Source organism: Capra hircus, chromosome 26 (genome assembly GCF_001704415.2).
Source record: "Capra hircus breed San Clemente chromosome 26, ASM170441v1, whole genome shotgun sequence".
Taxonomy (NCBI): Eukaryota; Metazoa; Chordata; class Mammalia; order Artiodactyla; family Bovidae; genus Capra; species Capra hircus.
This window is the reverse complement of record NC_030833.1, coordinates 36,676,649-36,688,771: the sequence shown is the minus strand read 5'-3', so window position 1 is coordinate 36,688,771 and position 12,123 is coordinate 36,676,649. Positions and strand designations below refer to the sequence as shown.

General features: G+C 41.9%; 1 protein-coding gene across 4 annotated transcripts in view; it reads right to left on the bottom strand.

Annotated features, from left to right (window-relative positions):
* MYOF (myoferlin) overlaps positions 1-12,123 on the bottom strand; it is a 177,010-nt gene that overhangs the window by 75,209 nt on the left and 89,678 nt on the right. For 2 of the 4 annotated variants that reach the window (XM_018041294.1, XM_018041296.1), the window contains exons 17-19: positions 11,973-12,011; positions 9,839-9,963; positions 6,990-7,106 (exon numbers count right to left, since the gene is read on the bottom strand). In XM_018041294.1, coding sequence (XP_017896783.1) covers positions 6,990-7,106; positions 9,839-9,963; positions 11,973-12,011 — 281 coding nt within the window. The remainder of the gene's footprint in view (positions 1-6,989; positions 7,107-9,838; positions 9,964-11,972; positions 12,012-12,123) is intronic. The other 2 variants (XM_018041295.1, XM_018041297.1) reach the window with 1 other exon arrangement.

The window sequence follows — 12,123 nt, the reverse complement described above, 5'->3', positions numbered from 1 at the left end:
AAAATAGGACACAAATGAACCTGTCTACAAAACACAGACTCGTGGACATAGAGAATAGACTGTGGTTACCAAGGGGCAGAGGGTTGGGGGCAGAATGGAGTGGAAGGGGGAGGTCAGCAGATGTAAGCTATTACACACGGACTGCATAACAGCATAAATATATGTCCTATGGTATAGCACAGAGAATTACATTCAGTATCCTATGATAAACCATAATGGAAAATAATATTTTTAAAAAGCATGTATATAAATATATGTATAAATGAATCACTTTGCGGTACATAGGTAATTAGACAACATTATAAATCAACTATACTTTCAAAAAACAAAACAAAAAACCCTTGGGACATCCCACTATTACAAAACCTCCATTTTGGTTAATGAAAGTTTTGACATGGTATACCTGAAACATCCCAAAGTATTTCATTAGAAACCCCTCTGAGTCTCAGACTTTTCTGAAAGCCTTTCTAAAACATTGGTTTGCAACCTTAGCTACATATTGAAAGACATCTGAAGAGCTTTAAATTACACTTATAGCTGGGCCCCATCTTCTGGCGCTTATGCTTTAAAAACTTCTCTACCTTAGTCCACTTTCACTTTGGTAGAGGGGGGATTGGAAGACTTTTGTCACTTGTCAGGAGTTTCCTTAAATACCTACAACTAAGTCCCCTGAAAAATCTATGGTTCCAAAGTGCTGTGAAAATTCCAGGTTTGGTTTAAATTGCATGAAAATTAAAAGTAGGAAGTTATTTGTACTAGTCAGACCTTATATATATATACAGCATGACTTGTTCTTTGTAAACCATCTAGGATCCTATCAGAGAAGGGAAGGAACAAAAATATGAAACATAATTTAGGGCCTACGTCAGGGCCCAGAAAGAATGATCAGTATTTAAGCTGGAGCCACCTGTTACTGCTCTAGCTTAAATAGATGGGGAAAAAAATGTAAACAGTGATAGACTTTATTTTCTTAGGCTCCAAAACCATTGTGGATGGTGACTACAGCCGTGAAATAAAAAAAGACACTTGCACCTTGGAAGGAAAGCTATGACAAACCTAAACAGCATATTAAAAAGCAGAGACATCACTTTGCCAACAAAGGTCCATATAGTCAAAGCTATGGTATTTCCCATAGTCATGTATGGATATGAGATTTGGACCATAAAGAAGGCTGAGCACTGAAGAATTGATGCTTTCAAACTTTGGTGTTGGAGAAGACTCTTGAGAGTCCCTTGGACTGTAAGGAGATCAAACTGGTCAACTCAACCCTAAAGGAAATCAATCCTGAATATTCATTGGAAGGACTGATGCTGAAGCTCCAATACTTTGGCCACCTGATGCAAAAAACTGACTCATTGGAAAAGACTAATACTGAGAAAGACTGAGGGTATGAGGAGAAGGGATGACAGAGGAGGAGAGGGTTGGATGGCAACATTGACTCAATGGACATGAGTTTGAGCAAACTCAAGGAGATAGTGAAGGACAGGGAAGCCTGTTGTGCTGCAGTCCATGGGGTCATGAAGAGTCGGATATAACTGAACAACAATAACTTGTTACTGCAGAGAAAAGAGAAGTTATATGGGGAGGTGCTGCAAAGAGGTGGGGATACCACCTCTGGTCCAGCTGGCTCTGCCCTGCAGATCTCTCATGGCCAGGATTCCATTAGCTCTCTCTGGATTTTCCTGTGCAGAACTCACAGTCACCTACAGAACCCTGATAGTATCCTCACCCTGGAGGGTCTGAGCTCTAAGACAATAACGGGGCTTTCTGGCCATCAGAACTCATAACACAGCAAGTTCTCCCTATGAGCAAGATTCCTGGGCCACTGTGCAAGTCAGAGTCCATGAGGGGTGCCCAGACCATCTGCTCACCTGCCCAGAGCCCTGGGGTCCTGGAGGAATAGTGAGGCTGAGAATTCTCTCCTTCCCCCTGTCTTTTCCCACTTCCCCTGTGCTCTTGGAGCACAAACAGGTGTAAGAAGAAACCAGCAACAGTTTAGACCAGTCTGTAAGCCTCAGCTTCTGTTCCCTGTCCTTAGTAGCCTTGGGGAAAAACCTTCTATAACAGGACAAGTTGAAGAACATAAATTATAGTCTACTGACTATCTCCTGATGGGTGTTTAACTTTGCAGGGCCTTTGGGCTTTCTGATTATCCATGATCAGTGAGAGCCAGTCCTGTCTGACTCTTCGTGACCCCATAACTGCAGCATGCCAGGCTTTCCTGTCCTTCACTATCTCCTAGAGTTTGCTGAAACTCATGTTCACTGAGTTGGTGAGAACATCCAACCATCTGATCCTCTGTTGTCCCCTTCTCCTCCTGGCTTCAATCTTTCCCAGCATCAGGGTCTTTTCAAAGGGATGCAAGGGACTCTCAAGAAGTATAAGGTACAGTTTTAGAAGTAAATTTGGGGAAGGGGATGATTCTGTCAAGCAGAATACCTGATAAGAGGGAGAAAGTTAACAAGCTCTTAAAAGTGGCTGTGGGCCCAGGAGGCATGGGACATTAAAGGACACAGACAAGGAGACTGTGCTAAAGAAAACGGACAGCTTACCACCTGTGATCTAAAGGAGATAATGGATGAATCACAACATACTTACTCAAGCAATACTTATTGATACTTAATGTGAGCCAGACCGATGGGAGAGCTAAGGCTGAGGATGCAACAGCTGATCTTTTACCTGCCTGATTGCCTAGGAAAATACCCAGGCTACATCCTCCTACTTATCCTTGTAAGGTCTCTTGACCAAGCCCATCTGGAGCACCACGTCAGCTTCTGCTCTAGAAAGATGGGAAACCGGGATTTTTGGCAACTGAATAGGAAAAACTCACGCTTCCTCCTGTGTGTCTCCCTTACTCTCACACCACAATCACACAGTTAATACTTCTGATACCAGATGTGTGTGCTCTGCACTAAATCACTTCAGTCATGTCTGACTCTCTGTGATCCTATGTACTATAGCCTGCCAGGCTGCTCTGTCCATGGGATTCTCCAAGCAAGAATACAGGAGCGGGTTGCCATGCCCTCCTCCAGGGGATCTTCCTGACCCAAGGATCGAACCCACAACTCTTACATCTCCTGCATGGGTAGACGGGTTCTTTATCACTAGTGCCACCTGGGAAGCCCAACTCTAGGTGGGTATCCTGAAGTTTAACTCAATCCTGACACTATCCACTTGGAGACAGTATCAGATCCCACAAGTTAAAAGGCTCAGTCCCACAACACTACCCCCCATCCACTTCCTCTGTGCTTTTGACCTATCAACTACAAACTGGAGGTTCCCATAATCCCCTCTTAGGGTTAGATTAATTTGCTGGAGCAGCTCACAAAGCTCAGGAAAACAGTTTACTTACTGTATATGTGCTGTGTACTTAGTTACTCAGTCATGTCCGACTCTTTGTGACCCCATGGACTATAGCCAGCCAGGCTCCTCTGTCCATGGGGATTCTCCAGGCAAGAATACTGGAGTGGGTTGCCATGGCCCCCTCCAGGAGATCTTCCCAACCCAGGGATTGAACCCAGGTCTTCTGTACTACAGGTGGATTTTTCCCATCTGAGCCACCAGGGAAGCCCACTTACTGGATATGGGTTAATATAAAAGGAGACGAAAAAGGATACAGAGGAACATCGAGATAGAAGAGAGGCACAGGGCAAGGTTTGTGGGAAGGAGCTCTCTTTGAACACACCACTCTCCCAGCACTTCCATGAGTTCATCAACCCATTAGCTCCCCAAACCCTGTACTCTGGGGAGTTTATGGAGGCTTCATACTGTAGGCATGATCAATGATTAACTCAATTTCTAGCCCCTCTCTGAAGGATGTGGAGGGGTCAGGCTGAAAGTTCCAAGCTACTAATGATGGCTTGGTGAGCAGCCCCCATTCAGGAGCCCACCAAGGCAATGCATTAGAACGAAAGACTTTATCACCCAGGAAAGCCAAGAGATTTAGGAACTATGTCAGGAACCAGAATCAAAGATCAAGTATGAGAAAAAGATGCTCACAAGTGCTCTTATCACTTCGGAAATCACAAAGGTTTTAGGAGTTCTGTGTCAGGAACCAGAGACAAATACATATTATATTATTCCAGGGGTTCCCTGGTAGCTCAGACAGCAAAGAATCCACCTGCAATGCAGGAGGCCCGGGTTTGATCCCTGAGTCAGAAAGTTCCCCTGGAGAAGGAAATGGCAACCCATCCAGTATTCTTGCTTACAGAATTCCATGGACAGAGGAGCCTGGTGGGCTATAAAACATGGACACGACTGAGTGAATAACGCTTATTTCACAGGGACCAAGTTGCCCTTTTGATGAAGCCTCTTCAACTCAACCAGAAAGTTTCATTACTTGTAAATGAATCACAAGATCTCTTTAAGTGTGACAAACGTCATGATTACATTCCAGGCTGACCACTGTCATGAAAGCATCCTCCCAGCAGTTGCACAGATCTGCTCATCTCACTCTCTCTCTGGGCTCCTGGTAGCTTGAAGAGTGAGTGTATCCTTGGAATCTCGGCTCCTCTCCTGCTTTTTAATACTGTTGGGATTTGGGGGACTTCCCTGGTAGTCCAGTGGTTAAGACTCTGCCCTTTCACTTCAGGGGACCCAGGTTTAATCCCTGGTCAGGGAATTAAGATCCTGCATTCCTCGAGGTATAATCAAAAATAAATAAATAAATAAAAATCTAAAAAAAGCAGAAACAAAACTCAGGTGACTGGGCATAAAACAAACTCCCATAATTTGGGAGTTTTAAATATTTTGGGGATTTGGGCTTGTATAGTTCATTTTTATTACATTTATGTAATATTTTATTTATTTAAAATATAAATAAATATTTATAAAAATTTATAAAAAATTTTGTGAGCTGGGAAGGGAGTTGGATGGGATGGTGTGTGTGTTAAGTGTTAGTCCCTTATTATTTATTTAATAATAATTAAATTATTGTTTAATTATCATTAATTTAATAATAATTAAATTACTATTTAAATAAATCCGGGTCTCCTGCAGTGGAGGCAGATCCTATACCATCTGAGCCATCAGGGAATGGGTGGTGGAACCCAGCAGAGAGAGGCCTGAAGGGGGGAGCATGGCCATCAATGAGCTGGCTGCTCTGAGAAACAATTCAGATTTCTAGAACATGTACGGACCAACCCATGATTCTTAGAAATAGTTGGAGAAGAGATGGCATATATATGTATGTATGTTATCTACACACACACACACACACACAATGGAGTATTACTCAGGCACAAAAAGGAAGAAAATTCTCTGTTTGCCTAATAACATGGATGACCCTTGAGGGCATTATGCTAAGTGAGACAGTCAGACTGAGAAAGACAAACACTGTGTGATACCACATATATGTAGAATCTAAAAATGCTGAACTCATAGAAGCAGAGAGTAGAATGGTTGTTACCAGGGGCTGGGAGAATTGAGGAGGTCAAAGGGTGCAGAGCTGCATTTAGAAGATGAGTAAGTTCTGGAGATCTAATGCACAGCATTGTAATCATAGTCAATACTACATTATATACTTCAAAGTTGCTAAGAGACTAGATCTTAAATGTTCTCACCACAAAATGATAATTCTATGACATGAGAGAATTAGCTGTGTTAGCTAACAGTAAGGTGGTATCATACTGAATGTAGGGGCTTCACAGAGGGCACTAAATGCATTAAATCAGCACACTGTACATCTTAAACTCCCATAATGTTATATTTTAGATAATATTTTTAAAGTTCAAAACCAAAAATGTAGACTACCACGATTTATCAAAAAAAACCCAAAAAACAGCAAGTCATAATAATGGTATAGAATGTACTAGAAACAATTCAGTGAGTAACAGAGACAGGGTTAATTTAACATTGAGCTATCCATCACACATGCTAACAAATCTGTACTGCACATGTCAATTAGTTTACAAGGAAAAATTGACCATTTAATTGTTTCATGATGAGAATGTTCTTCTTTTGTATTTATTGCCTTGAATTAATTACACTATTTTACTAGGAAAAAAAATCACATCTGTGGCTCTCTGTCTTACGAATCATGGGTGTTATGCATAAGTGTCTCCATACTGGGGAAGGAGCTGATTTATAGAAAGAAAAAGAAATAAGGACTAGGTACTTCCCCAGTGGTCCAGTTGCTAAGACTCTGCGCTCCTAACGTACAGGACTTGGTTTCACCCCTGGCCAGGGAACTAGATCCCACATATTGCAAATAAAGATCCCACATACCATAACTAAAACAACCCACATGCTACAACTAAGACCCACGTGAAATAAATAAATATTAAAAAAACAACGACCTATTGTATAGCACAGGGAACTATACTCAGTATTTTTATAATAACCTCTAAGGGAAAAGAACCTGAAAAAAGAATATATATAACTGAATCCCTGTGCTAGACTCCTGAAACTAACACAGCATTGTAAATCAAACATACTCCAATAAAAAAATTTGTTTTAAAGAAAAAAGGAAAAATAAAGAGCTGGAAAGGTGAGCTTGGAAGACTTCCTGTCTTTGAGAAGGACTGGGGGCTCAGTGCCTACTGTAACGTGGGCATTAATATAAACATGCCCTCACATGCTAGGAAGCCCGAGATATGGCAGTTACTTCTAAAGATGAAGTGACTTTTAATGGCTGCTGTACCATCTGGAATGGCTCTTGTGACTACGTCCCCATGACACACCCAAGCCCAGTTAGCAAACAAGCCATTCTGTATGGGGGGTATCACTGCACTTGCCAGCTTGCAGCACGGAATTAACATCTCAAAGATAAAGCAAGTCTCATCACCTCCATAGGCTGTGATAGACAGACCAAGAGGGTGTTGAGGGGCTCTTGCTATGACTCCCCTCTCTCACCTCTGCCACAGCTGACCCTCCAGTCCCTGGACATCCCCTTCAGACCCGCTGACTCAGGCAGGCCAACACTAGCCCTCCACCACCCACTCTCCCAGTATCCTTTCCATACCACATGCCATACACGCACCAACATTTACCTCAACAACCAGCAGGTCATCATTCGAAATGGACTCAAGCTTTTTATCTGGTGGTGTCTTTTCAAGTAAAGTGCTTAATTCAACCAAGATTCTGCCTCTGTAGGCAACTCCTTCCCCCTGAAAGGCAACAGTGCAGGATTATTTTTCCAGGCATGAACAACAGTCAAAAGCTCTCTCTAGTGGGCTAACCTAGATACAACTTCAACTTTCTCCTTCCCAAAATGAACCAGTCAGTAACTCTCTCAGCTGGTCTGTTATCTGAGAGAAGAACCAATGACTTCAGGAAGGATCCCAAAGAGAGCCAGGGTAGTCAGGGCTAAAAGGGATTTTAGTCATGGCTGGGGGGCCAGAGGCTTTCAAGCCATGCTTAGATCTGGAAGGGGTTCCCAGGGGCTGAGGTGGGGGCGGAAGGGGCTTGAAATCTCCCTCACTCTACTTCAGGTCTGCATTTGTCTGCATTAACTTGGCTCCTTTTCTCAGAATACGGAGGCAGCCATGTTGGCAATCAGGGCAAGTCTCAGAGGAGCCATGAAATAAGAGGAAGATGTTCTGGGTGTGGTGGACTGTGAGGATGAATTGCGGATACTCCTCCCAACATAGTCAGCAGTGTCAGCAGCAGAACCCTCTGGAGAGGAAGGGAAGGCTTCCACCTCCACTGCCAGCCCTCCATCCCACCTTCACCCCCCAGGGCTTTCTCTCTACCCTAGTTCCCTTCTTGGGCTTTGTCAGCTAACTAAAAGACAGTACTTGGGCTTTTAATGTGGTGGAAAGACCACCTCCCACCTCTGGGCCTCCATGTCTTCATCTAGAAAATGAAGCGGTTGGATCACATCAGGGATAGCAATATCAAGCATGTCACTTTCAATCTTTCAGCAAATTCCTAGAATATGTCATTCGTCAGAATTCTGACATAGCACATTCGCTTTTTGGAAAGAGCCAACATTGATTACTGCCATCTGCCCTAAGTCTAGGAAGGGGGAATGGGCATGCTCAGTTCAGTCGCTCAGTTGTGTCTGACTCTTTGCAACCCATGAATTGCAGCACGCCAGATCTCCCTGTCCATCACCAACTCCCAGAGTCCACCCAAACCCACGTCCATCGAGTTGGTGATGCCATCCAACCACCTCATCCTCTGTTGTCCCCTTTCCCTGCCTTCAATCTTTCCCAGCATCAGGGTCTTTTCAAATGAGTCAGCTGTTTGCATCAGGTGGCCAAAGTATTGGAGTTTCAGCTTTAACATCAGTCCTTCCAATGAACAACCAGGATTGATCTCCTTTAGAATGGACTGGTTGGATCTCCTTGCAGTCCAAGGGACTCTCAAGAGTCTTCTCCAACACCACAGTTCAAAAGCATCAATTCTTCAGCACTCAGCTTTCTTCACAGTCCAACTCTCACATCCATATATGACCACAGGAAAAACCATAGCCTTGACTAGACAGACCTTTGTTGGCAAAGTAATGTCTCTGGTTTTCAATATGCTATCTAGGTTGGTCATAACTTTACTTCTAAGGAGTAAGCGTCTTTTAATTTCATGGCTGCAATTATCATCTGCAATGATTTTGGAGCCCCCCAAAATAAATTCTGACACTGTTTCCACTGTTTCCCATCTATTTGCCATGAAGTGATGGGACCAGATGCCATGATCTTCGTTTTCTGAATGTTGAGCTTTAAGCCAACTTTTGCACTCTCCTCTTTCACTTTCATCAAGAGGCTCTTTAATTCTTCACTTTCTGCCATAAGGGTGGTGTCATCTGCATATCTGAGGTTATTGATATTTTTCCTGGCAATCTTGATTCCAGCTTGTGCTTCCTCCAGCCCAGCGTTTCTCATGATGCAATCTGCATAGAAGTTAAATAAGCAGGGCGACAATATACAGCCTTGACATACTCCTTTTCCTATTTGGAACCAGTCTGTTGTTCCATGTCCAGTTCTAACTGTTGCTTCCTGATCTGCATACAGGTTTCTCAAGAGGCAGGTTAGGTGGTCTGGTATTCCCATCTCTTTCAGAATTTTCCACAGTTTACTGTCATCCACACAGTCAAAGGCTTTGGCATAGTCAATAAAGCAGAAATAGGTATTTTTCTCGAACTCTCTTGCTTTTTCCATGATCCAGTGGATGTTGGCAATTTGATCTCTGGTTCCTCTGCCTTTTCTAAAACCAGCTTGGACATCTGGAAGTTCACAGTTCATGTATTGCTAAAGCCTGAGTTGGAGAATTTTGAGCATTACTTTACTAGCAAGTGAGATGAGTGCAGTTGGGCAGCAGTTTGAGCGTTCTTTGGCATTGCCTTTCTTAGTGATTGGAATGAAAACTGACTTTTTCCAGTCCTGTGGTCACTGCTGAGTTTTCCAAATTTGCTGGCACGTTGAGTGCAGCACTTTCACAGCATCATCTTTCAGGATTTGAAGCAGCTCCACTGGAATTCCATCACCTCCACTAGCTATGTTCGTGGTGATGCTTCCTAAGGCCATGGTATGCATTTGCAATTGCCATGAGAAATGACCTCAGGATCCTCTCCTACCTTGCCTTCTAAGACTTGAGCAACATGAGATCTCCATTCTTCAACACTTAATCAGGGACTTCCCTGGTGGTCCAGCGGTTAAGACACCTTGTTTCTACTGCAGGGAACACAGGTTCAATCCCCAGTCAGGGAACTAAGATCCCACATGCCAGGAGGCCAAAAAATAGAAAACAAAACCAAGAAACAACCACAAAAAACACTGCATCGGTCATCTGGTGGGCTCTGAGGGTAGGGAGGTCTCTTAAATATGAGACTTAATCATAACCATTAGAAAAAGAAATCTGGAGTCAGTGCTCATTAATAACACACCTTAATTGAAGAACTAACCTTTCCAGAATTTAGCTCATCATAGGGATCTGGGAATCCCGTGTACTCTCTGGGGCTTCCATATAGGTTCAGATAACAAGGTCCAAAAGTTGGAACAAAGCCCACCTCTGTTTCTCCTGTATTCACTGAGAGAGAACATCATTAGTATTTTAGGCTTTTAACACCATTCTGCTGAAATAGATATTAGTTATTAGTTAGCTGGGTGAGACAGTTTTCCTCCATTTTGTGTTAGTTGTATTAGTGCAAATTATAAACACTTGTGAGACTTGCCATATTTCTATCTTATCAGTATAAAACACTAAATAAAAAACATTGGGGGGTTAGTTCAGGTAAACATAAAGATGATACTATTCAAATGAAAGAAGTTGATCTTCACATTTTTTGCAAGTTTATAATTGGCAATTGTAGCAAGCATGTTGCTGACAACTGGGATAGAGTATACTGTTTCGGGAAGTCATTTAAATGACATTTATCAGGTTAATTTTGTTTGTTCCTCCAAAATATCATTTAGTCTCAAGTAGTTAGTATGATGGCAGATGATTTTAAAAATACAAGACATTTAAAATTTTTATATATAACAGTGAACTGTCTGCCTACAGTTATGGCCCTATGATATTTATAAGCAATGTGAAATCTCCATTCATGACATTCTGTCTCTGACGAGGATCCAATATGCTTCTTATTTCTGCTACCTGGTCTCAGCAAGACTACTCCCCAATGAAGGGCATTGCAGGCAATGTAAGAAATAGTGGAGTCAGAGACTGCAGGTGAAGACAGAGAAATACAAGAGCTGCCTTCAGCCATCCGAATGGCTCCCATATGGAGGAGGGATGGACTTGCTTCCAATAAGCAGAGGAAGGACCACTCACTATTGGGAGCTACAAGGAGGCCACCTTTGGTTCACTCAATGTAAGGATGATCTTTCTATGAATTAGTAGTGTCATATAATGGGACAGATTATATTGGGAGCAGAGGAAATATTAAGGCCAAGAGTTGTATTTTATCTTTCAGGATATGGTCAAAACTCTTCCCCTGTGGATGAGAGGTTGACTGGATCAACTCTATGGCCCTTTCCAACCCTATGCTTAAAACTAAGGCAGAAGGATAAATGTCAAGTAGTAGGTGAGCAGAGTACCTACTCATAAACAGCTGAGCAAACTGTATACACTTGTAGTTAGCAATCTTTTTCACCTTTTTGAGGCTCTTTTGCATTTTGGACTTCTATTAAGTTATCACTTTATATTTCCATTTTTAAACTTTAAATAGCTGCTATGTCTGTGAGAACACTATAATTCCTTTGGTGGGTGGGTAAGAATCAAATGTGTTTTATTCTGAATCCTTAAACTCCTAGTCCTAGTTCTATCTTGGAGTACTACCACATAAATATTTTTTGATTGGTTGAATGAAGTGTCATCAAATCTACCATGTTTGTTACACATTTGTTAAAGACCACTTTAATAGTCATAGAAAGAATGACTGTAAGATAGTGAAGTTGGATTTTTAAAAACATGAGAATGAGGCATTGTGTCAATAATATAAAGGCAGATGATAATACCTTAATTTTGCAGTTGGCAAGCTTTCTTACATGCAATCCCTTTTTTCCCCTCTCACTACAACCTTGGGTGGTTAGAATGGCAGGGAGCATCATGTGTTTTTTTTTTTTTTTTTGAAAGAAGGCAAATTTCTTAAATCACAAAGTCTTCATCTATTAGGGAAACAACATCTGCTGTAAGAGGGTTGTAAGGTCAAGTGTGAGCGCATTGAGCAAACTTGCAAAGAATGGCAAATGTGCAAACCAAGGACGTGCTCTGATCCCACAGAGTTGGAAGATGACTGTTCAAGGTACAAAGTGGAAAAAAACATGTTATACAATTATTACAGTGAAGCCAGGATGGTATATATCTAGGTGAAAACATGAGGCATGTAGCAAAGCCCGGTTAGCCCATTTGCTTAAACTCAGCTTTGCAGGACAACCATGCAACAGTAACACAAAAATTGTTACTCTAACACAACTATATTCAAGACAATAAAATGTAAGTTAAAAAAAAGTGCTAAAGCGATCAGTTGATAAGTTCTTAATAAGATAATAATAAACAGAAAGATCTAGAAGACAGCAAAATTACAAAGCATAAACCTGTATACGATGCAGCCCCAGATCCCGAGGATGAGAAATCTATGTAGTAAAAATACCATTGGTTAAACAATAAGAGAAACACAGGCATTATAAAAGAGACACTGAAAAAGTTAATCAAATCCAACAATAGGTAAGCGGTTTAGCAACACCA